This window comes from Podarcis liolepis (assembly GCF_965112155.1).
Source record: "Podarcis liolepis genome assembly, chromosome: Z".
Taxonomy (NCBI): domain Eukaryota; kingdom Metazoa; phylum Chordata; class Lepidosauria; order Squamata; family Lacertidae; genus Podarcis; species Podarcis liolepis.
In genome coordinates this window covers 26,692,155-26,719,153 of record NC_139570.1, presented here as the reverse complement: position 1 = coordinate 26,719,153, position 26,999 = coordinate 26,692,155, and the positions used below count along the sequence as shown (strand labels likewise).

The window sequence follows — 26,999 nt, the reverse complement described above, 5'->3', positions numbered from 1 at the left end:
GCATAACCCTAAGTGAAAGAGATAACAGAACCAGTTTAAACCAGCTGTTCAGCTTCTCTGAAGGAATAACCCAAACATCAGTAACCTTCTGCTTGTTTCTAGGCAGAATAGAAACTTGCTTGTCGACTAGAAACTTCCAGCTTGTATCACACAGAGAAGCTTCCAGAGCCCTCCTGAATCAATTAGAATAGGAAATATCTTTACACATCAGATCAATACTTTCTTCACCAAAAAATGCAAACTGACAGAAATGAGGCCAGATGAGCTTTTGGCTAGGTTTTCAAAACAAACCAGGTGTCTCAATCTCCTGAGGCAGGAAATGGAGCCTCGATGTTCAGTGGGGCTGGGGGAGGCTGACACTATTTCCAGGGAAAGAGTTGCTCCTATTAAAATGGGTGGAGACTAACATTGTGCAGCAGTTCAGGTGTATAATATGACAGATAAGCCACATGCCAGAAGTTAAAACACTACCATCCCACCAACAGCTGTTGGAATTAGCTTTGGGCTGCCTCTTGTGGTGAACAACTGAACTGCAGAAGGCAGGCTTCCATTTACCACAGAAAGTAAAGAACCTTCTGGAATGACTCCACCTACCCAGGTTCACCTTGCTATCAGTAGGGACAGGGATGAATTATAAAGGGTTTCCTCTTACATCTCAGCCTTCCTCTAGCAATACATTTGACACCAGCTTTGCCGCAGGAGTTGCTGGGAGGAAGAGTACAAGGCACCATCCCAGCTGTCTTGAGGACTCCACTCCAGAGTTTAGCCTTTTCTTCTCATGAAGATATCCCACAAGACAGCTGAGGTTTAGGATCAGAGTTTTCTTTCTAGATGGGCTACCTTCCCAGGTTGATAAGCCCCATATGCCCCTCACTTCCCTCTACAGCATGTGCAGAAACTGCCTCTTTGATTGCTGGGCCCACTATGGGTCTTGTCCACTCAATCTGCTGGAGCCTATCTTTGCATGAGGGTTTGAGACCCATCGGCTATCTCGTCTGACATGAGAAGTAGATGTATAGAATGGGTGTGATTGTGTGCTGGTGGTGGGTAGTCACTTTTGCAGTATGCATCTGAATAATAGTTGCTGAGAGTCACAGGTGGGGGGAGTGCTGTTGCATGTAGGTCCTGCTTGCAGGTTTCCCATGCACATATGATTGTCCGCTGTAAGAATGGGATGTTGGACTGAATAGGCCTTTGGTCTGATCTAGCAGGACTTGAACTCCGGTAATTGTTCTTGGTTATTAGGATGAGGGATACAGGCGGGTGTGTGTGTGCTTAGAAACTACCCTATTGAACAAAGGTAAAATTTACATTCATTGCTCCACCTACCTTTGTCTCTGCCTCTGTCAACCACAGGCACTTGGCCTCCAGAAGGTTGCTATGAGCAGAATGTGACCCTCAGTCTGAAGATGTTTTCCCACCCCTACTCTAGCATGCCTCATGTCTCTAGTCATGCTGTTTGGTTCTGAATTGCGGTTTACCCTCTGATCTTAATTGCTCATCTGTTCTGACCATTGACCTATTTTACATTTCCTGCTGGTGCTCAACTCATTATTACTCCCAAGAGACTGTTGCTCACAGCCCAACTCTGATGCATCTACACAATTTGTAAGTTGCAATCCTGGGCATATTTGGTGAGAATCAGTTTCGCTGAAATACATGTGACCGAATAGTAATCAGTAAGACTGTATATCTCTTCAAGATTGATTTGAGACTCTCTTTATATTCTTTAAGCTCACATTATTTTGAGTTATAGTACGTGTTGCATTGAGATATTTGCTGTACAATATACTCTTATTTCATATACAGAGTTGTGCTTGATGAGGTTGTACTCCATGTATTCCTTCATTGTTTGATACTGAGCTACAGTTCTTAGCACCCTTAAGAACCTACAGTTTCCAAGATTTTCGGGGAAGAAGTATTGCGTTTTAAAAGTGTGGTATTATGCTTCCTATATAAGAACTGTCCTTGGTTGCTTCAGATGGCAGTGCAAGAACCAATGGGTAGAGATTGTAAGGAAACAGATTCCAACTAAGTATCTGGAGGAAAATTATCATGATAGGAGATGTTCAACCGTGGAACAGACTGGTGATATTTAATCAAATCCTGGATGTCCATCTGTCTGTGATGCTGTACATAATGCGATGTTCATCTTCACTGCAGTGAGTACCAGGTTGAATTAGATTATCACCGTGATCCCTTCCAAATCTTTTATGGTACCATGAGTCTTAAGGCTGTTGTAGAAAAGCAAATACATTTACTTCTCCTGAACTTCTGGCTAATGCATGTGCTACTTTAAACCAATGTTCCCCAACCTTGGGTCTCCAGCTGTTTATGGACTACAACTCCCATCATCCCTTGCTAGCAAGACCAGTGGTCAAGGATGATGGGAACTGTAGTCCGAAAACAGCTGGAGACCCAAGGTTGGGGAACACTGCTTTAAACCACAAGAGGGTATTATTTGGCTAGTGATCTAGCCACTCCCTGTTTGTAGCCACTTTGTCTAACTCCACTCCTAAAGACTGAGCCATTTGTCTTTCTCTCTCCGAACTTGTTGAGACAAGATGTCTGCTGTTGCTCTCTCCCTCATCACTATTCATCCTGTGAATAGTTTTTGCATGAATAAAGCATTGGAACCCCAGAAGCTGTAAATGGTTATTCCAATATAATTATAAAAGGTAAAGGACCCCTGACAGTTAAGTCCAGTCAGTACCGACTCTGGGGTTGCGGCGCTCATCTCCCTTTACTGGTCGAGGGAGCCGACGTTTGTCCACAGGCAGTTTTTCTAGGTCATGTGGCCAGCATGACTAAGTCACTTCTTGTGAAACCAGAGCAGCACACGGAAACACCATTTACCTTCCCGCCAGAGCGGTACCTATTTATCTACTTGCATTTTGACGTGCTTTCAAACTGCTAGGTTGGCAGGAGCTGGGACTGAGCAACGGGAGCTCACCCTGTTGTGGGGATTCGAACCGCCGACCTTCCGATCGGCAAGTCCTAGGCTCAGTGGTTTAGACCACAGTGCCACCCACGTCCCTAATATAATTATAAATGACCAAAAATAAAGGATTTTTACTTCTCTCGATCTGATTCAGGGACAGCAAAGCAGATCAAAGAAGCAGTTTTCTGAATGTGTGACTTTCCCCTTCTCAGTTAAAAAAAAAAGAAATAAAAGCTGTATGCCAGGTTGCACAATATGCATACACTTCTTTAGTCCCTGTTAGAGATGTGCAAACAGACTTGTGCTCACCACGAAAAGCATTTGCACCCCTAGTTCCTATTTACCAGCGACTGTATTTTGTGGTACCTGTCCTTACTAAATCATTGACACTTTGGGAGAGGGCATTTGTTTTGGGTTTGTTTTTGTGGGGAGCTTTTAAAACATGTTCATGTGCTTGAATGTTTGTTTCCACCTTCTCCCCCTGTTCCCTGCAAGTTAAATCTCTAAGTGGGGTGGGTGGCAAATGCATCTTGATTATATTACACATGCATGTGAAAGGATACACAGTAACCTAAAAATATCACCACCTCTTCATACAACCACCTAGTATCCAGATAGCAAATGCTACTGAATGTGTCTGAGTAGAAACGATTCTATAATAAGTAAGCCAGGTACATTTAACAGTCCATTAAATTTTCTTACTTAACCTCCCCCCCCAAAAAACCCCTCCTGTTATGGCTGGGTCGCTAACGCAGCATAAATGAATACAGCATTCAAGAAACAGAATATTTAGCAATGTGCAATAGTGTGTGTGTATGTGTCAGTGACTGCTGGTATAAGAAAAAGGGTGCAACAAGAATGCCCCTAATCTCTTACCATGGCACATTGGATGCAACACTGGATCTCTTCTCTCTCTATAGCACTTGCTGTTAATTGATTTCTCCATTATTCCAAATCCTCTGGGGAAAGATTGTGGTTCACTGGCAGGGCACCTGCCTTGCATGCATGAGATCCCAGTTTCAATCCCCAGCATCCCTGGGCAAAGCTGAGAAAGGCTGTGTCTGAAACCCTAAAAAGACTAGACCAGCCAGTACAGACATTGAAGGACCAATGGCTGCTTCCTGTGTTTTCTACTGAGATGAGCAAAATATAGCAACTGCACTGCTGGGGCAGGCAGGAGAGCGGAGATGATAATTCTGATAGCTGAGGGCCCAATCTGTGATTGGTTGCCTGGGTGCCATTTTCTTCTAAAAGCATCCACCTACCTCCCTGATTTGGATTACAGCCCTGGAGAATAGAGTAGCATAGCTCAGTGGCAAGGCACCTGCTTTGCATGCAGAAGGTCCCAGATTCAATCCTCTGCACTCCCAGTTAGGTCTGGGAACACCCGCTGCCTTGGAGAGAGATGCTATCGGTCAGGATAGACAGTTCTGAGCTAGATGGACCGATGGTCTGACCCACATTCTTACAGTATGTCCCTTATTTTGTGGGGAGGCTCACAGAGGAGCAAAGCCTTCTTGTTACAAAAGGTACACTAGACAAGTGTGTGGGGTGTGTGTGTGAGCCTGAGGTTCTCCATGGAGGGGCAGAGCTAAAGGCAGAGCCCTGCAACCCTTAATATTCATGCTGTCTCTTCGTGCCTGTGATGCCTGAAATGGGGTTCACTTTGAAAGTTCAATAGCCTTCCATGTTGTGTAAGCTCACAGGCTCTTACATGGGCACCTAAGAAAAGCCCTGCAGGGTCAGGCTAATGGCCCATCCAGTCCAGCCTGCTGCTCTCATAATGGCCAACCAGACACCCATTATGGGAAACCTGCAAGGTGGACTTAAGTGCAGCAGCAACTCTCCCTACCTGCAGTTTCCAGCAACTGGTATTCAGAGGTATACAGCCTCAGACATTGGTGGGAGAACATAACACAAAATAACACTGTAGCATAACTTGGGTTATCCAAGTTGGTGGCCATCACTGCCTCCTGCAGGAGTGAGTGTCATTTTTTAATTTTTTTTTATTGCTATATGCACAGCATCCACACTTTTGTAGGAAAAACTGCTCTTTAGCAATAGAGTGGAACAAATGGTAATTCCGGGGGGAACCTAAATTGCCATTTGGTCCAGCTGAACACTAAAGAGTAGTTTTACCCAGGGAGGGGAGAAAGTAGCAGGACAAGAGGAAGTACAAATAAGCCTGAAGATCTGTCAGGTAACTGGAGTCCCGCCTACCTCCCCATCATTTTCTTTTTATTTACAGACATTTGCACCTGTGTACCAAGGATGTAGGGACGCGGGTGGAACTGTGGGTTAAACCACAGAGCCTAGGGCTTGCCGTTGCTTGGTCCCTGCTCCTGCCAACCTAGCAGTTCGAAAGCATGTCAAGGTGCAAGTAGATAAGAAGGTACCACTCCGGCGGGAAGGTAAAGGGCGTTTCCGTGCGCTGCTCTGGTTCGCCAGAAGCGGCTTAGTCATGCTGGCCACATGATCCGGAAGCTGTCTGCAGACAAACGTTGGCTCCCTCGGCCTATAGAGCGAGATGAGTGCCGCAACCCCAGAGTCGGTCACGACTGGACCTAATGGTCAGGAGTCCCTTTACCTTTACCTACCAAGGATGTTCCCCAAGTATTTAGAAATCTCTCTCTCTCCTCTCTCTCTCTCTCTCTCTCTCTCTCTCTCTCTCTCTCTCTCTCTCTCTGTACTTGTTTCATGTTCAAACTGAGAGGCCATCAAACAGCATAATTTTCTGTTACAGCGAACAGCAATAATATCCAAACTATGCAACAGAGAAGTATATTTTAATAGGTGGTTGTTGCTGTTGTTGACATATGTTAAGAATCCGGTTTTGGGGCACTGAACTCTTTTTACAGCCTTAACAGCAAAATGGAGTACATACTGAAAAGCTATTTTCAGCTATCCGGATTTATTTGAACGTGGTCCCGTCTGCTGTTCCTATTTTTATGTTACCTCCCCCTGCGCACCTCACTATCTCTGCATTACATAAAAGAAATATAGCAGAGGGCTTTAATAACTGGAGGAGTGGTACTATAAAGCATGAAATTTGTCACTGTAATAAACTTCCCTAGTGTGTTTATTATAACAACCACTAAAATTAGAAATCATGAGCAGAAGAGAGGGTTTAGCTGTTCTGTTGCTTTAAAGCATAAGATGAGGTGCCTGCCACTTTGTAAGCTATGGGCCTTGCAGTGAAACGGAATGAAATCCCGCAAGCCATCCTCTTTATTAGTCATGAACTTCCCAAGTAAGGCACAGAGGGAAAACACATAAACCTAATGGAAAATGTTAAACTGAAGTTTATTATGATTGGTCCCCTTTGGCAGTGGAGGCCACTCCATCCGGGCAAATAGAGTGTCGTCCCACCAACTTCAGCCTGCCCTCTGTCAGCTCCACCTGTCCTGCCGCCTTCCTTGCAACCAGCCTAGGGAGCAGCACTGTCCATCAGACTTCTCACCCTGTTAATGTGTTCCTGGTAGCCTGGCTTCTGTGCTCTGAGCTTCCATACAAACCTCAAAGGCAACCTCACACACAGCACATTACAGTACAGTAAGCCCACAACGAACAGACACGTAACTTGTGTACATTTAGCTTTACTTGGCAAAAAGTATTAAAATTTTGCTTGGCAAAAAAAATTAAAAGGAAAGGGATGGGCATCTGGAGCATCACCTGCCATTGAACCCAAAGGTTTTTGAGTATACACGATTTTGGCTTTAGACATGATCCCCAGACTGTAGCCCCTGCATAGATTGCAGGCTTACTGTAATTCAGCCTTGAGGTTATCAAAGCTTGGGCCACTGTGATCAGGGTATTCCTGTACAGAAATGACTGTAGCTGGACAAAGAGCCGAAGCAGACAACAAGGCCCTCATAGTACTAGAGGCCCCTTTTTGTGTTGTGTTGCAGTCAGCAAAGTCCCCCTTTTGCGCCCATAAGAAACTGCTGCACTTTATCCCCATGTCCTCCCCAGTGGTTGGAGGGAATGCTCAGATCAGAAGGTCCTTTCATGTGGCACTTCATTGCGTGCATGAATTTAGAGCACCCCAAATGCTGAAAATGAGTGCCATGTGTAGAATGGATCTTCTAGGTAAACAGACTTTCAAATCTGCCCTACTTTACAGAGAAATGCCCGCTATTTCTAGGGCTGTCAAGTGGTCTGACCGCTACATTAAAGGGATGTTCCACTGCAAGATTATTTTGTTTTAAAGAGAGAGAAAATGCTGTCAGTGGCTCCCAGCTGGTTGCCCAGGAAAGTATAAAGACAAGGAAAGGTTTCTTACCGTCCTTTTTTATTTCAATATTTACAGAGCGAGGCTCTAGAACCCAGCCTTTTGGAGAATGGTGTTGTCCCGAGTGAATCTCCATCCCCATTCTCTCCCACTTCCTCATTTGTCACTTCTACGGGTGCTGCTATGTGCCCTCTATCTTTGAGCTCTTTGCTCTCCTACTTTTAAGGCTAGCCAGGTTCTGGGACATAGAGGGTCTGAGATGCTTTCTAATGACACAATGTCAGCCAGTTGCCGCTCCGCTTCTGCCTTCCCCTTATCCTCTCCCATTATTTCCCAACTTTTCCCCTCATCTGCCTCTGAGCTGTGCCCTCCTGCAAACCACTGTTGTAAATCTATGGTGTCTTCTTCCTCCCTGGAATGGTTAGGATGCGAGGCTGTCTCCACCATTCCTCCTCTGCCCAGTCCCTGACAAGAGCAGGCCATTTGCCACTGGCATTCAATCATTAACACCTGGATTAAGGAAGCATACATGTCATCTGATAACAGTCTTCCCCACTATGCATTGTATTTCAGTTGGAATTATAATAATTATTTCGACATTTGCGGTGATACATATAAATTAGCAAAGGAACATTTACCCAAATTTGTGTTGTCCTCTTTTTGGTGATGTATTTACTTCTTGGGGTGGTGCGTAATTGGCCACCCTATTTCAAATGCTGATGTTGCAGAAGGATGAGAGTGACTGGGTGACTGGGGTTAGTAGTAACTCTAGGGAGTATGGTCACATTCACACCATTCATTTAAAGCACTCTAATACCACTTTTAACGTTCAGGCTTCCCTTCAAAGACTATTGAGTACTATAGTTCATTGTGGGGACTGAGAGTTGTTAGGAGAGCCCTCTCAGAGCTAAAATATCCAGCACCCTTAAGCTACAGTTCTCAGGATTCTTTGTGGGGGCAGTGGTATAATATTCCTGTAAATTGGGGATCAGCAACCTTTTTCAGCCGTGGGCCGGTGCACTGTCCCTCAGACCATGTGGTGGGCTGAACTATATTTTGGGGGGGAAATATGAACGAATTCCTGTGCCCCACAAATAACCCAGAGATGCATTTTAAATAAAAGCACACATTCTATTCATGTTAAAACACCAGGCAGGCCCCACAAATAACCCAGAGATGCATTTTAAATAAAAGGACAAATTTTACTCATGTAAAAACACACTGATTCCCAGACCATCTGTGGGCTGGATTGAGAAGACGATTGGGCTGCATCTGGCCCCCAGGCCTTAGGTTGCCCACACCTGCTTTAAATGGATGTGATCTTTGGACTGGATCCACAGGTTATCTGGGTCTTGGTCTGCTTCATTGAAAACCAAGAATATGTGCAGAGCTGTCTTTCTAAGATTGATTGATTGCTTTTTCATCTTTCGCAGCAAAACATGATGTGTGAACAAGGTTACAGTTCCTGGTACATGTATCTGCTTCATAGCTAAGGCTGCTGTGTCTCCTACAGCAAATAATTAATATGGCTGTAGCTGAAAAACGTGAGCTAATTTGTTTAACTGCTTGCACATTTATGTCCTAATACAGATAAAGTGAAGAAAACATCATAATTGCTAAATGACACCCCCCCCCCCACACACAACAAACAATCTGCTTTCATTCTTATGGACATGATCAGAATCCAAGATTACAGGAAGACTCCAAGTAAGGAATATGTCACATTTCAGAACCCTTGATTTAAACATATCAGGAATAGCCAATGTGGTGCCCTCCAGATGTCTTGGACTATAATCCCCATCACCCTTAGCAGGCATGGCCAGTGATGATGAGAATTGTAGTCCACCTACAACTTGAGGTCACCATGTCAGCTAGCTCAGTTTTAGGTTATCTACAGTCCCTCTTCTATTTTTTCCTACAATTTGATTGCCTTTCTGACAGTTACAATGCAGTATGCTAGCATATTCAAAACGCAACCCAGAGCAACTCCAGAATCACTGCTGAAGTGGAGATAATGAGAATTTAGACCCTTGCGTGCGTATTTGTAACTCAAGTAGTAGAGAAACTGTGATCACAGTCTGAACAATAAATAGATATGACATCTTTTGATCATGTAGTGCCAGTACATTTCTTAAATGCACAAATGAACAAAGCATGTCCGGGTGAGTTCTGATGCCATTGTCTGATGCCCTGGGTACACCTGCTACATCTTTCTAAAAGTTTACTTCCTCTCTTAAACACTTCTATAAGCAGCGAAAATAAAGCGTAAGCAAACTAGTTAATATGAATAGACAATGTCTGGTCTCTTTCCCAACTTACTTTCCACATCATTCTTGCACCATCGTCAAAATCTGGGACAAAAATAGTTTATTCTTTAAAGATTTATTTTAACCCACTTTAAACTATGCTTTAAAAATGCAACTATTGTAGGTTGAGCTGCAAGCAGTGAAGCTACCACTTCACATACAGCCGGTCAATTTTTATTCTCAACACACCTATTTGTATGAGTGTCTTGGCTCCGAGCCCTTTGTCTGCTGTATAAAATCTAGCAGAGAGGCCCTTTTCTTTGTGTCCCACCTGGGGCTGAGCTCACAAATGGTTCGTTTTGTCTTTCAGGTTTTTTTGTATCCTCCTCCTTTGGGGAAAAAAAACTGCAAGGGCGAAAAAGTCCTGCTTCTGATTTGCTTCTGGTTTTGTATCCTGGTTTATAGTAAGCTAATTGCTTACATATTGCCCCAAAAAGAGTGTAGATACATCAGTAAAAAGAGGGCGAAAAAGGCCACAGATTTGCATAAAATGTAGCTATGTACATGCAGGTGTCTGAATGCAAATTTAGAAAAAAAATATTGTCAATTAAAAATAAATTCAGGACATCTCACTGTGGTGAGGAAGACAGTAGCCAAACTTCTGAATCTGCTGACCAGGTGCCAACTACTTTGAAACTTCAATGTTATTTCTACCCTCCCTTCTTAGGGCTTCTGAATCTTTAAACTAGGCCATGCCTTACAATGAAATCACAAGGGGTCCCCCCAAAGAATCCTAAGAACTACAGCTTGTTAAGGATTGTGAGAATTATAGCTCTGTCAGAGGTAAACTGCAGCTTCCAGGATTCTTTGGGGTGAGCCATATTCTTTCAGTTCAATATGGTTTAAATGTGTGGTGTAGATGTTATCCTAGATTAGGTTTGGGTAGCCGTTGAGGATGCCTTCAGTATAGGACTGACCACTGGAAAGTAGAATAAATGAGCACCCTTGTTTCTTGTCAGATGTAATGGGGGACTGGTTTAAGTAACCCTTGAAGTCTTTCATTACAACATGTGAGAAAAGAGAAAGAGGGGAGAAAAGAGAGGCGCAGAGGGGAGTGTATGATCACAATGTTCACTTTTAGTCCAATAAACCATGGTTTGTTGGACTGAGATTGCTATGTCTGATCTGGACTGAAGAGAAAGAGGGAACCAGACTTTAACAACATAACTCATTTAGATGCCACAGATTAGTACATTGTTTCATAAAGCTACAGTTAACCACCCAATGTAAACCTTTCTTGAATTTTAAGACTCCGCATATACTGATAGATTAAGCAACAAGATCCAGTTCTCAAAATAGTGATCCAAATGAGTACAGATGGCACTTGCTGCTCCTTGATGGTGTAATGAATGGAACAACCTTGCTTACGAAAGGGCATAAAGAATCCCATTAGACCCATGGACTTGTTTCAAATGTAATGCCAAGCCATGGTTAGGCACTACACATATGGACTTTCAATGGAACTTGGGCTCATACACATACCCCCTTAGAATATAGGCTCTTAGAGACTGCTGTTGTTGAATGGTATGAAAATTGTTTAAATAAATATACAAAATTTTAATAAATGAGGTGATTTCCTTGTTTTGAGGCAAACCATAGCACACCATTTTGTTTTATCCTGCAAGTCAGGAGTGGTCACCAGTGTCTGAGTCTGGTATCCAATCCTGCTTGACATAGCAAGCACAAAACATAGTTTGCTAGTATGGTTGAAACAGTAAACCATGAATTGTCTCACAGAAGCAAAGTAGGAACAGAATCACCATGCATGAATAGTGGGTGTGTGAGATCTTGAGGCTCCTTTAAGGCCCATTCTCAAATGCAAACCTTTCAAGGGAGTAAATCTGTACTCAGGTAAGGTATCTTTAGGTTTCAGTCATTAGACTGTTACCCGGCACAAAACGGCACAAACATGAGTCTGAAGCCTGCTTGGTGTCTAACAAGAAATGATGGTGTGATCACACCCTTAGCTTGCTATGATATCATTTTGAACCCCTCTGGACTCAGTCGTGTGATGTGTCAAACTACTTTCAGAGAATAAAGATGAGTGTGATAATAATAAACCACTTTGTGTACAGATGGCAGAAAAATAATAATTGAATGCAGAGCTGCTAACATTTCTAAAAAAAAAAAAAGGTTTGTCCTCTTTTTCTTAACATGAGATCTGACTGTGTCATTCTCTGAAGGTTCCTGCTCAACAGCTCATGTCAGAACTGGCAAAAAGAAAAGAAAAGGAAATCTTATTCAGGTCATTCATTGAAAATAACCTTGGGAGAACTGTGCAGTTCTTGGAGTAAAATAATGTATTCTTCTGTCTCTGTAAAAAGAAAATGAAAAAGAAAAGAAAAAGCTAAAAAGGAAAAGGAGCTGCCCTAAACACAAGCTAAACCTGTCAGAGCGGCATGGATCTATGCTCTGTTAAGAACCGAGAATTAGCAATTTACAAACCATGCTTTGTCAGATGTTGTGTTATCAGCAAAGGCTTTTTCTTCGTAATGATGGCTTTGCAACCAGGGGAGTCATTAACTGAAAATTGTGTTTGCAAACTGTCAAGGCACGATATAAAGCCCTCAAAAACGCCAGAAGTATTATAATTTTTGACCTATATGCTGTCCTTACTTTTTTGTCATGGCCCCAACCCTAGGATTTTACGGTACTGTGTGCGGTGGATGACTCTGATGAGGGCAAGACTCAGGCTACCTTTTTGAAGTCAGTATCTTATTTACTGTCCCAGATGCAGGAGATGTGCCCTGTGCAATACTTCCATCTTGCCAACCTTGCAGGACAGAGACTGCAAAAGCTGGCAAAGTGTTTTTAACAACTCCACCTGCTCCTCCAGGAAGGCAGAGTGAACTAAATTACAGACCTTGTCATCCCTTATAAAACTTTAGCTGGGTTTAGCTCCATACTGAGACAAGATCTTCTGATAACTACCATAGGAGGAGAGAATTGAAGCCAGCAGGGCTCATTTGGAGCATCACTGCAGATGGCGACAGCAGTCACGAAATTAAAAGACGCCTGCTCCTTGGGAGAAAGGCGATGGCAAACCTAGACAGCATCTTAAAAAGTAGAGACATCACCTTGCCAACAAAGGTCCGTATAGTTAAAGCCATGGTTTTCCCAGTAGTGATGTATGGAAGTGAGAGCTGGACCATAAAGAAGGCTGATAGCCGAAGAATTGATGCTTTTGAATTATGGTGCTGGAGGAGACTCTTGAGAGTCCCGTGGACTGCAAGAAGATCAAACCTATCCATTCTTAAGGAAATCAGCCCTGAGTGCTCACTGGAAGGACAGATCCTGAAGCTGAGGCTCCAATACTTTGGCCACCTCATGAGAAGAGAAGACTCCCTGGTGTTTCCCTGATGTTGGGAAAGATGGAGGGCACAAGGAGAAGGGGACAGAGGACGAGATGGTTGGATAGTGTTCTTGAAGCTACGAACATGAGTTTGACCAAACTGCGGGAGGCAGTGGAAGACAGGAGTGCCTGGCGTGCTCTGGTCCATGGGGTCACGAATAGTCGGACACGACTAAACGACTAAACAACAACAACAGCATTCTTTTTTCATTTGCCTTTTTTTAGGAAAGCTTTTGTCAATACTTCCCTTGCCTTTGCCCAACTTTGCCTGCTTTAACTTGGCTTTGACTGACTTGGCTAGGCTTTAGCTGCTGGATCTGACCTTTCCTACCTTGCCCATTTACTCACCTTGACTTGTCTTCACCTGCATGCTTCTCCTGTAAGTCTCTAACTTACAGCACTCAGGGAAGACAAAAGAAAAGAAGACAAATATGCAGCCATACAATCGCCTTAACTAACAGGGAAGGAAGCTGAAAAAGGGAAATGGATTCCACTGAAGTCCAAGATTAATGTTGTAGTAAAGGAGTGCCTTCAAACTGCTAGGTTGGCAGAAGCTGGGACCAAACAACAGGAGCTCACCCCGTCACAGGGATTCGAACCGCCAACCTTCTGATCGGCAAGCCCTAGGCTCTGTGGTTTAGACCACAGCACCACCCACGGGGTGAGCTCCTGTTCTTCAGTCCCAGCTTCTGCCAACCTAGCAGTTCGAAAGCATGTCAAAGTGCAAGTAGAAGGTAAACGGCGTTTCCGTGCGCTGCTCTGGTTCGCCAGAAGCGGCTTAGTCATGCTGGCTACATGACTGTACGCCGGCTTCCTCGGCCAATAAAGCGAGATGAGCGCCGCAACCCCAGAGTCGTCAGCGACTGGACCTAATGGTCAGGGGGTACCTTTACCTTTTTAAAGGAGTGCCATGTCTTTTCTGACCAAGTAGGGGTTCCATTTAGAGTGCACCTCTTCCCCCTCTAGCCCCCAAATGTGTCAGATCATATACAATGGGGGTGCATCTGACATGGAATAACTGCTGTTATAAACAATTCATTATGCAGTCTTATAAGCATCTGCTCAAAAAGAAGCCCATTAAGTTCAATAGGAGTTATTTCAGCTTTGTGTGTATAGAACTGCAGTCTAAGGCTACAATCATATACCCACCTACTAGGGAGCGTGCACTATTGAACTCAGTGAGCTTACTTCTGCCTTGCATGCAAAAGGTCCCAGGTTCCATCTCTGCCATCTCTAGGTAAGACTGGGAGGGACTCCTGCCTGAAACTTTAGACAGCCACTGTCAGTCAATGTAGATGAACCAAAGGTCTGACTCATACATATCTATGTTGCTAGATATGTATAGGATCGTGCTGCAAATGATCATCTTTATCAGGCTTGCACATACTCTGAAAGTGCACCAGTGTATGACAACCTGATCCTGAACATAACTAGTCTTGGCCTTTGGACTCTCCTGAATTACACACTTCTACCACTACTGTATTTTCCCCCTCCTCAAAATCTGAAATGACCCCTCTGCTGAGAAGTCTCTATTGCTACCTATCTTCCCCTGCCCCCATGCATAGACAGACAAGGTCAGTCTATTAGTTAAGCAGGAGGGAACAGGAGATATGATAAAGGATTAATAGACATAATAGCATGGCTTATTGTATGTGGTCTACCGCAAGCCTAATTACTCTCACTATGAATTAGAGGGTGAAAAAAACAGGGCACAACAGGAAAGAAAATAATATGGAATCCTGATTCATTATGATCTACACTCTGTAGGACTGACATCACATGAAAAGCAATTGAGATAGGTCTGCTACGATGAGTGGGGCACAGCCCACCAACCTCTGTCTGCTCTCAGCCAGCCAGCCTCCACCTGCCTGTCTTCTAATTTACAACTGGTCAGTGGGTGGATCTGCCTGTCATTGGCTCTGTCTCTATCTATTGTTGGCCTCCCTTCCTTCTGTCCCACCAGTCTCAATGGGCACTAGCCATCCCTAGTGGAAAGAAAGCTGGGCTGTGTGCTAATCTTGCCACCCCTGTTGTTGAATCCTCTGCTGTCCATTCACTGGCAGAAGGTCTGAAGAGAGGGGAAGCTTACCCAAACACATTTACAGATGGCTGTTTCAGTGAGCTGGAACTAGAAGGACAAATATGTCAGGTTTTTGTTTTTGTTTTTACATTTCCCCCCTATATGCTTATAATAACCATATAAAGTAGGCTATAGATGGGCAGACTGTTTGAGAACTTTTCAATGGCTTGTGAACAAGGCAAGATTTGACTTATGAGCTTCTTGACCTTCAATTCATACCCTAAGCCACTATGCTTCAGAAGTTCTCAATGGGCTCTCCCTCCACCCTATCAGCTCCAAAGCAGTCACAAACAAGCTCTGTGTCAGAACACTTTTCCTGGACCTACCTTTCTTTACAGTGTTCTACACATCATGTGAAGACAACCCCGGGGTGTACCCTATGGAGTAATCCAGCTAATCCTGACTCTTTCATGAATGTGATTTAATTATACACATATTTCCAAACATGCTATTTAGTGTAGAAAAAAGACAAGTAATGAGGGAAATTGAACATAGCACAGTGTGGGGAAAGTGGATAGAGATACGGTAGATTTTTTCTCACTTTCTCATTCAGTGAAGCTGAATGTTGGGAGATATGTTTATTTTTATTTATTTAGATTATTTATGTACGACTGTCTGCACAAGCCCCAGGGCAGTTTACAAGAAGTCAAATAAGTAAAAATTCATAAAAAATGCACAACCCAAAACAGCATGTGCTGGCAGATCACTGAATGACAGTTACTAATAGAGGCAGCAATCAACTTTCTCTTCCCCCAAACACCTCCTGAAAAAGGGGTGTCTTGACTAACTGCCTAAAACCATAGAGCACTGGAGCCAGGTATAGCACAGTAGGGATGAAGTTCTACATATAAAGAGCCACCACTGAAAAACGTCGTTTCTGGTTCCCCACGCCACATACCTCAATATGTGGAGGGAACCATCATGAGAGTTTCATCCACTAATCCCCGAACATGAGCAGGTTACTATGCAGAATATGTCCTTGCAAATATTGGTGTCCCAAACCATTTAGGTCTTTGAATGTCAGAGTAAGACTCAGTACAGACAAAAGGAATCACTTCTTCTTGCAGCACATGGTTAAGCTAGAGGATTCATTTCCACAATGTGTGGTAAGGGCCACCATCTTAGATGGCTTTAAAACAGAATGAGACGAATTCAGAGATGGTGATGGTTCTGTCTGTGGCTACCAGTCATGATGGCCGATCCTTCAGGATGCAGAGACCCCATCCAGGTGCTTACGGGGAATGGCAAGGTAAATGGCTCTTGGGGATTCTGCGGAAATGCCATGGTTGTATTTGTTGTCATTTGGCTTTAATATTATTTATAAGCAACCTTGGGAATATTATACCAAAAGGTGGTGATAACGGGTAGATTAAAGATCACCAGGTCCCCAAAGGGATTCCTAATGCTCATTTGTATAATTGATTTGGAGGGGATTAGACAAATTAATTGAGGGTAAAGCTATCAATGCCTACTAGCCCCGATGGCTATGTTCCACCTCCACTGTTCGGTGGCAAGATGCCTTTGGATGCCAGTTCCTGGGGATTGCAGGTAGGGAGGGTGCTGTTGTGCTCAGGCTCTGCCTATGGGCTTCTCTTGGGCATCTGGCTGGCCACTGTGAATGCCGGATGTTCTACTATGACGGGCCATTGTTCTGACCCAGCAGGGTTCTACTTAGGTTCTTATATGTTGTATTTTTAGGTGTACAGCTAAAATGGGTGAGGAAACACAGGCACTTCTCTTCTCAGTGATTCAGGTGCTGGAGTGGGATGTTCTGGAGAAGACTCTCCATAGAATGCACACTGGGAGGTGCATCCAAATGAATGTAATGGGAGTAGAATGGCAACACCTGAACATTCAAATATGCACCTGAATGTGGATCAAAATGTGAATCCAAACAAGCATCCCATTAAGAGCAGTGGAGTAACTAGATGCAATCTGTACTTTATTGTTCATCCAATTTCCACCCCTTGGAAATCAATAATATATCCGAGGAACCTTGAGTTTCAGCAGCTAGTCAAGGCTGTGGGGAAACGGGAGGGGAAACCAATGAAATAAAGGAACAGGTCTTGCACATCCCAAGTCTCAGCGATTTATATATTTTTACTGATAAAATAGCACTCTGCTGCCACTGAGATCTTTTTGACAATGCTTCCCATGAAGTACTTTTGACAGTCACAAGGCAAATGTGTGCAGCATTCACCTGCAATTAGTCACACTTCAAGGAGATGCGCCTGTTTGGTTGGAGAGGTCAGGTGATGTGCTGAGCTCTGTGGATATTTGTCGATGCTGGCAGAAAACTGAACTTGCCAGGTTACAAAATGGAATTGCTTGGAAAGGTTGCTGTGCGCTTACGTTTCAGCATTCTGAGCACCAGATGTCGATAATAAGGCCGCAACAGGGGATGCATTAAAGCCTCAGCCTTAGCTGCAAGGTACATTGATAGCTTAATAGCACAGTACTGTGGTGCTGGCAGCTTTTAGACTATTTACATCTTGTTCTCTTTCAAGCGTCCCTCCCCCTACCTTTTAAAGTAGAGGTGTTCAGGCAACAATTCCTTCTAAATAACAGCTTGAACTTAACACCAAGAGAACAATAAGAGTGTAAAAGGGCTGCGTAGACTTTTTGATTGGCCATTTCCCCATGCGCTGTGAAGCTTCCAGTCTGATAAATCCCAGAGATATTTTTAACACTAGAACATGCGGACATCCAGTGAAGCTGAATGTTGGGTGGTTCAGGACAGACAAAAGAAAATCCTTCTTCATGCTGAGCACAGTTAAACTCTGGAACTCGCTCCGAACTTGGAGGGCTTTAAAGGAGCATTAAACAAATTAATGGAGGAAGAGAAGGTTACTAGCCCTGATGAATATGTTCCACCTCCAATGTTGGAGACAGTATGCTTCTGAATACCAGTTGTTGGGAACTGCAGGATGGGAGAGACTTGGGTCACATCCATGCATTTAAAGCACTCTTAGACCATTTTAACAGTAATGGCTTTCCTCAAAGAATTCCAGGAACTGTAGTTTGTTTAGGGTGCTGACAGTCGTTAGGAGACGCAACACAGGGATACAATTCCCAGCACCCTTATCAAAGTCCCAAGATTATTTTGGGAAGCTGTGATTGTTGCAGTAGATAAGAGTGGCATAAGAGTGATCTAAATGTAGAGTGTGGATGTGTCCTTGTTCTTTGCTGCCCTGGAGAGCAGGGCTAGATCAAATGGGCTTAACGTACAAAGGGATAGGCTTTGAGTTGAACACTGGGAGAAAGTTATTGATTTTAAGACCTGTCCAAACAAAGCAGGGCTAGGGAACATGTGGCCCTAAATATGTTGTTGGGCTAGAACTTCCACCATTCCTGACTGTTCACTATGATGGCTGGGACTGATAGGAGTTGGAGTCCAACAACACCTCGTACGCCAACAGGTTTCATAGCTCGAACCTAGAAGGTTGATGGACTCTCTCCCCCTGGAGGTCTTTATAGAGGGATGCTCTAGTTTAAGATTACATGCCTTGGGAACAGGGTTGGACTGGATGGCCTACAAGATCCTCTCCAACTCTGTGACATTTTGGACAAAAAGATGAATGGCAAAATGTGCATATTATGCTCCCTAGCAACAGACTATGGAATTACAGGTGCTTTTCAAAGTGCATTGGATTTCAGTATGGTTCTCTCTGGAGTATTTAGAATACCTCTTATCCACAGTATTACAGGGATAATAATCCCATTGTAGAAATACTACTACTACTACTACTACTACTACATTAATAATGCATCCAATGGAAAAAAATGGATGTATAAACTGGACTCCAGTATAAGATCAAGCACCACCTCATGAGCACCTGCCAGGACTGGCATTTTGAACTCCGAACTCCATATCTTCTCTGTTCTACATCATACTGTCTCTGAACTTTGAGCTGCCTGGTAATGAAATGTCTCTTAATTTCATCAGCTACTCCAGACATTGCTTCTGCTTCTGTCAAATCAACTTAGTATTGACTGAAGTGTTGAGTGAATATTCTACAGTAATCCCTTCAGGTGGCTTGGTGTTGAGATGGCTAGAGGCCCAGGCTGTTGTTGGAAGGTGTTGGGAACTCAGTCCAACCTCTCTGGAGGCATATAAAGTTGGTATAACATTATCGATACTGGCAGAAGTGAGCGGTGACTGAAAGATGAGTCTTATGGGAAGACTTCAGTCTGGAGATTTTGTACTTCCTTGGCCTATGTGAATGGCCTGTTAGTCTGTAGTGTACTTGGCACATTGGTCCCATTCTTTCAGTATCTGTTTTAAACCCATGGCGTTACTAGGAATGCAGAAATAGCTAGCTCCTAAAGACTTCTCTTTCTCAAGTTACCGCTTCCCTTTTTTTGCCAAAGTGGATGGAATTTAAAGGCACAGGAGCCTCTCTGGGGTGGACTTAGCCTGCAAAATGTTAGACCAATAGGTCCAGGAGCTTTTTGTAGCAGAAGTAAAAGGGATCTACTTTCCATCACTATCCTTTATGATAGAGGGAGGACTTTCCTTTTTCTTACCTCAAAATAATTAAGAGGTGGCTAAGTTCTGTGTATTCTTGTATGTATTTTAAAAATAAATAAATTGCAGCTTCACACCAGCCTTTGGTTTGTGTCCAATCACAGACCTTACAATGTCAGGCTATCTAGATCACTGCCTATAATGTTGTGAAGAGCTCTGGAGTTAAAGAAGAGGAATGTAGTATATAATAATTAAAAAAGCCCCAACAGCCTCAAATACAGCTTTTAACAGTTTTTTTTAAAAAAACACACACACCTTTTGCTGCTTGGGTTAAACAAAAAACAAAACTCAGAGCTTGACAGTGTTCTGCAGGCAATATTTGCAACAACCTCACTTATTGCAAAGCCCATAGGACCTACACAGCTATAATACATAAGAAAGTTCAGGGCTGTGTCAAGACAGAAAAGTGCTGAAAAAGAGCAAGCCTGTGACTTTGGCGATCTCAATCTGACTTGGGGGCGATGGGGACGGTATAGCTTTGACTTGAAAGAGGAGAGACCCTCAAATTGAAGTGCAGGCACCTGACATGGCACAGAATGCAGATCACTGGACAGATGATTTGTAGAGTGAAAGACTAGGCACCTACAAGCACCATTCTTAGTTATTGCCAGCAGCATTGTTAAGGGAAAATAAGGTGTTGGCTCCAGTAGGAAAGTATGGCCACCATTTCTCCCCACAGGAATGCCTCTGAAAACAATGCTATTATCCTGACATAGCATTTTCCAAGGAAGGCATTGTATGTAGGTATATGTGAATGCCAGCCAACTGGTGTTGCAGCAACTGAGCTAAATAAATAATGCTTTTTTAAAAAAGAAAGGATCTATGCCACATCCAGTTTCTCTGTGCCCCCAAATGTTTAGAATTTCTCTTCCTTTCTGAAAAAAGACCACAAAACACACTCTCCTGCACATACACTTTTGCAGTCTGATCATGGGATCCTAGGTGTGGGGAGCCATTTGGACACCATGGGAAGCAATGTCTGCCTCTGGCCCACATGGGTTTTCATGCTTGATCCAGTCAGGATAGTGGTCTGCAACAAGGCAAAGGTCAATGGTTTGAGGGGTTAAACTCGTGGTGTAATTTTTCATTAAGAGGAGTTCTGCAGGCATTCTTAGGATAGTGCACGTGATTGTGGTTTTGAGAATACTTAGTGGTACATGCAACCTGAATGCTGGTTTGTAAAACTAGTCCTTGCTTAATGGAGCTGAAGAGTAACACATTATTTTCTATTCCGTTGAGGTGGACAAATATGCTATCATAGCATATTTTTCATTTTCTGAGAACTTTCTCCACCTCATCAGAATAGAAAGTAAGGTGTTGATCTTGCATTCAGTTCTGTTCTCTCCGTTAATTCTGAGATAATTCTGCTGGGGAATTGCTAATTTTGTAGCCAGTTTTGTTTATCCTATTTCAAAATGAGGCTGAACCTAGAGTCTGTTTCTTTTTAGTTGTTTTGGTTTTGGTTCCTGGGGACAGACTATCCAATTAATGAATTAATTAATTAGTTATTCTAAATTTAGTAGATGCCTGATAGCTATTGCTCTCTGGGTGTCACACAGGAAAATACTGAGACATAAAATCACAAAACCCAGCACAATACTATATGTCCTTTATATCTATTTGATGTCCTTTATTATGTATGCTTCTGATCTGCCATGATTTATACGGTTTCTGGAAGAAAGATCTTAACTCATTTATTCATTTTGTGCAGGTCCCCACATTAATGATGGACACTCAGTTTTCGGAGTTCACCCCTGATATAACCCCCATAATGCTGGCGGCTCACACCAACAACTATGAAATCATCAAGCTGCTAGTCCAAAGACGGGTCACGATCCCGCGCCCGCACCAGATCAGATGCAATTGTGTGGAATGCGTCTCCAGTTCTGAAGTAGACAGCCTGAGGCATTCCAGGTCAAGGCTGAATATTTACAAAGCTTTGGCCAGCCCTTCGTTGATTGCCTTATCTAGTGAGGACCCGATCCTGACGGCCTTCCGGCTGGGTTGGGAGCTGAAGGAGCTCAGCAAAGTGGAGAATGAGTTCAAGGCCGAGTATGAGGAGCTTTCACAGCAGTGCAAGAGGTTTGCTAAAGACCTTCTGGACCAGGCACGGAGCTCAAGGGAGCTGGAAATCATCTTGAACCACAGGGATGACCAAAGCGAAGAATTAGACCCGCAGAAATGTCATGACTTGGCAAAGCTAAAGGTAGCAATAAAGTACCATCAGAAAGAGGTAAGGGCTGTTTTCCTACTTGGGGATGGTCCAAAACTCTATGCATATGTCATGGGCTAGAAGAGCCTTCCCTAAACCAATACCTCCACCCTGAAAAGATCTTGCTAGACTCCAACTCCCATCAGCGCCTGCAGCCTGCATGGCCAAGGTTAAGTAGTTATGTGAGTTGTGGTCCAGTAACATCTGGAGGGCACCAGACTGGGGAAGGCTGAGCCAGCGTGTATTTCCAGGTGGGGTGTGATATGTTCTTTTAAAAGAAAAAGAAAAGGGATCCCAGGGCAGCTTACATACAACCAGTAAATGAAGAGAGTGGTGGTCTACCATCAATAGATATTCCCTGGGCAGGTTATAACAAATGTAAAGAAATTTATGATTTCGAAATTTACAATTTCTTTGGTTTATTGTAATGGTTCTTTAACGTGGGATTCTTGGTGTGGTCTTCCTGAGGGAAAAGTCATAGTTAATTAGTCTATGCACGGAGGGGAAATGGAGCCCGCCTCCAACCGACTCCAACAGTCTCCATCTACCTTCCCTGCCACACCACTGAATTTACCACCTGTGTGGAAATCTGCTGTGAGATTGCTGAAGGTCATAGTGACTATAAAAATCAACTCAACAGCTGAAGCTTACACCCTCGAATGCTGGGGAAATTAGGCCCTGGGTGATTTAAGGAAAAATCTACCTTCTATCCATGCCTTTTGGCATTAAAAAACTGGCTTCTGACTTGGTTCTGGGGTGCCCCATCTTGATAAAGTATCATGTTGCAACAATCATGTATGCTTGGTGGGTCTGTGACTCAAATGGTTCATATGACAGTGAGGCAAGCTATTTTTGTTACCCCCCCCCCCCGAAACAGAATTCCTTAAAGTGCCCTTTGCTTCTTAAGCTGTGTTTTCATATACAAAGGGTCCTTTTTGGTTTTGTAGTCTCTTAATAAAGGATTTGTCGTTGTATATTGGTGTGGCTTCTTAGGGTAAGCTTTGTCTCCATATCTGGCACCTACTGAGAAACTTGTGGGCTTGGGGCTCAGAGGACAAGAAGTGGATCATTGACTCTTGTCTGGGTGAGTCCCAGATCTGTTCTTCTGTGTCCAGAAACAGATCTGTGTCCCCCCAAATTCAAGTTTGAGGGACAGATTTGGGGAACTTTACAGGGTTGGTGGCAGTTCCACTAGTCACGGTTGGTTTTCCTTGGGCATCATTTGGTTAGCTGGCAGCATTGAAACAGTAGACTCAGCTATACAGGTGGAAATGAAACATTTTGAGTGTGTTTTAAGTGCAATGTACAATGTGGCATTAGATAGCAATGGTGAGCCCTATGGTAAATTCAATGTGTTTTTTAAAATGTTTTTTTTTAAAAAAAGCATTTTCAGAATGGTTTTTATATGTGTGTAGATTCCACAACTAGGGGCACGGGTGGCGCTGTAGGTTAAAATACAGAGCCTAGGACTTGCCGATCAGAAGGTTGGCGGTTCGAATCCCCGCAATGGGGTGAGCTCCTGTTGCTCAGTCCCTGCTCCTGCCCACCAAGCAGTTCGAAAGCACGTCACAGTGCAAGTAGATAAGGTAAACAGCGTCTCCATGTGCTGGGAAGGTAAACAGCGTTTCCATGCGCTGCTCTGGTTCGCCAGAAGCAGCTTAGTCATGCTGGCCACCTGACCCGGAAGCTGTATGCTGGCTCCCTCGGCCAGTAAAGCGAGATGAGTGCCGCAACCCCAGAGTTGGTCACGACTGGACCTCATGGTCAAGGATCCCTTTACCTTTACTAGATTCCACAACTAGCTCTCTGTAGAGGGGAGTAATACTCCCTCCTTTGTTACAGACTCGCAGGCATGAGATAGAGGCAAGAAACACTTATCAATATATTCCCACATCCTGAGCAGAATTTCATTCAACCCTCATTTATCTATATTTATTTATTTCATTTATATTCCTACTCGTTTCCCCAAGGAGTGCAAGGTGGTGTACATGGTTCTCCCCCTCCTCATTTATTCCTCACAACAGCCCTGTAAGGTAGGTTGGTCTGAGGGGCAATGATGAGCCCATGGTCACCCAATTATCTTGATTGCCTAGTCGGAATTTAAACCCTAGTCTCTCTAGTCTGACACTCCAACTACTACCCACGCTGGCTCTCTATACAAAGCAATATACTGTATACATTTATAAAAATTCAAACTAACATGTAACAACAAAAGACAGACTCTGTCCCCCACCCCACTTCAAAATTGCAACAGATATAGCCTAAAACAATGTACATGACCTAGGTCATAAGTAGGTAAACTAAGACCTGGGGGCTGCATCCAGCCCAATCGCCTTCTAAATCTGGCCTGTGGACTGTCCGGGAATCAGCGTGCTTTTACATGTGCTTTTATTTAAAATGCGTCTCTGGGTTATTTCTGGGGCATAGGAATTCGTTCATTTTTCTTCTTCTTCAAAATATAGTCCGGACCCCCACAAGGTCTGAGTGGACCGGCCCCCTCCTGAAAAAGTTTGCTGACCCCTGACCTAGGTGAATAAAAATATATTCACCTGAGACTGAAAAGGCCACAGAGGTGACAGGCAAGCTTCTCTGAGGATGCTGTCTCAAAGCAATCTCTGCCCCTAAACTAAATGGGAGTTGCGTGTGAAGACCCAGAAATCTCCCTCCTAAATAAATTCACACAAGGCTCAAATTTTTGTTTTGGTTTTTGGCAGAATTTGGAATTTGGCAGAATTTAGGCCACAACTTTATTGATTACAGAAATGACTGGTTGCATAGGCTCTGGTTCGACTAGCTCCCTGCCATGCCAAGGTTCCAGCATAAGTCAGCCAAGGGTGAACACCTGGATGAGCGGAAAGCCAGAAACAGGCTATCTCTGCCACCCAAATGCCCCCCTAGACTCAGGCATGGACACAACCCCATCACAGGGGTTGACCAAACCAGCTGAGTCCCTGGATTCCTTTAACGGAATACCCTTCACATAGGGATGGCAAGAGCGTTCTCCCATCCCGATCACCTGAACCAGAGCCAATCCACCACACGAGCTCCTGCACTTTGCCACCAACCAATCACGCCTGTAACCAATCCCTTAACCCCGCTGACATGGCAGTCAGCCATAAATCATTCCCAATCACAGACAGATGAACCCCATCTGTAAAGGGATGCATATCGGAAGGTAATGCCCGGGTGATGGATCACCATCCCGCCCAAGGTCAGAACCTTCTTGGCCACTGTGCTCTGGATGCGCCTCCTGGCCCTCTTGTGGCAGCTGGGCTTCCTTACCACTCATATCACTGCAGTAGTTGTGACCAAAAATCTTGAGTCCAGGAAGAGCTGCCTTTAACTCTTCCAAGTCCTCCTGCATGCGGGTCCGCAGGCTCAAGCTGGGAGCTTTCGGCAAATCGTTCTCGCCCAGCTGTACCACCATCACTGCAGGCATGCCTTCCCCAAACACCTTCACCCGCATCGTTGGGAGAAGCTCCTCCCAACGCATTCCTCATCTGGATATCCAGGATACGCACACGTGGTCGGGGAGCCCGAGCCTGAATCCAAATCCAGACTTGGCAGCCCTCCTGCTGACCCAGTGGACAATGCAGTCCAGACTGAAAGGCCTGCTGCACCGAGACACCCATACGCCTGGGATGACCCCCAGGACTGGCCGGGGCCGGGATCCTGGAAGACTGAAACTGGGGAAACATAGCCCCAGAAGGATCCAAAGCCTCACTCCCCTCACTCACATCAGAGGGACCATGGGCCTCATACACAGTAGAGGGAGAGGAAGGATCAGGCTGGGAATAAGCCTGCCTCCCAAACTGCTGAGCCAAAGACTCAAGCTCCGAATTAAACCTAACCAGAACTGCAGGATCTGAACCAATATTGGCCACAATAGCACCCAAGCGAGCCAGCATTTGCTGAGGAACTGCTGGGGTCTGTGCTGAGTGAAGGGACTGAGAAGGGCCTCTAATTGCCCTCTTCGAAGGGAGAGCATGACTAGGATTCCTCTTAACAGGCATCCTGAATCTCACTTCACGCAAAATAATAACAAAGGGAACACTATTAACAAACTCAATTGATAAAATGGCACTCGCGCCATAACAAAATGTCGCTCTCACCACACTAGGCTGAATATGGCTACTGGGCAAGAATGGGGGGGGGGACTTCCTGGCCCCTAAAATTTCCCCACCAGTAACCCAAAGGATTATAATATTCAGCTCGACGAATTTGCCACAGCAAGCCTAATTCCAAGCACCCCAGTCTGCAAAGCAGACAGAAACGGCAGCGAAAAAACGCTGCCCAGAAGAACCAGAGGGAGTGGGGAGCTCAGCAGATAGGGAGAGCGCAAAGGCAAAAGCCGTGGGATCGCACCCTGCAGAACACAACAACCAAGGTTGATGTTCTCTTGGGCAAATTAAAACAAAACTAGTCAGTAAGTTCCGCAAGGAATAAGAGCTGCCTAAGTGACCAACCGAGGGACGTGGGTAGTGCTGTGGGTTAAACCACAGAGCCTAGGACTTGCCATTCAGAAGGTCGGTGATTCGAATCCCCTCGACGGGGTGAGCTCCCGTTGCTCGGTCCCAGCTCCTGTGAACCTAGCAGTTCGAAAGCATGTCAAAGTGCAAGTAGATAAATAGGTACCACTCCGGCAGGAAGGTAAATGGCATTTCCGTGTGCTGCTCCAGTTCACCAGAAGCGGCTTAGTCATGCTGGCCACATGACCCAGAAGCTGTATGCCGGCTCCCTCGGCCAATAAAGCGAGTTGAGTGCCGCAACCCCAGAGTCGGTCACGACTAGACCTAATGGTCAGGGGTCCCTTTACCTTTAAGTGGCCAACTGGGCAGCGAAAAGCTTCGAGACCAGAGCTTGCCAGGGGCCGAAGGCCCCATGGGGCAAAGCCCCTGAAGGGGAAGCGAAGGGGAAGGAAGGGGGAAAGGGGGGGAAATTAACAAAATGAAATAACTTAAGACAAATTAAATAAGGAATAAATATTCCAGGACGATCGTCGCAGGTAGATCGCTCTCTCTCACACACCGTGATTATATGGTTTGACAATTTGTTATGTTGAAATTGTATAATAAAAACATTTTTTTAAAAAAGAATCCCTTTGGGGACCTGATGATCTTTAATCTATCCCTTATCACCACCTTTTGATATAAAATCCCCAAGGTTGCTTACAAATAATATTAAAACCAAATGACAACAAATGCAACCATGGCATTTCCGCAGAATGCTCAAGAGCCATTTAATTAAAACCACTGCACACCAATTAAAAGCCATTAAAAGCCTGGAGAAACCTAATTCTTTTTGACCTGGAGCCTAGTAGTAATTGATCATGGCATCACACAAGTGTGA

The 26,999-nt window shown here is 44.3% G+C and overlaps 1 protein-coding gene across 7 annotated transcripts in view; it reads left to right on the top strand.

Annotated features, from left to right (window-relative positions):
• TRPC5 (transient receptor potential cation channel subfamily C member 5) overlaps positions 1–26,999 on the top strand; it is a 174,930-nt gene that overhangs the window by 64,481 nt on the left and 83,450 nt on the right. For all 7 annotated transcript variants that reach the window (XM_083485028.1, XM_083485023.1, XM_083485026.1 and 4 more), the window contains one exon: positions 21,150–21,671. In XM_083485028.1, coding sequence (XP_083341154.1) covers positions 21,150–21,671 — 522 coding nt within the window. The remainder of the gene's footprint in view (positions 1–21,149; positions 21,672–26,999) is intronic.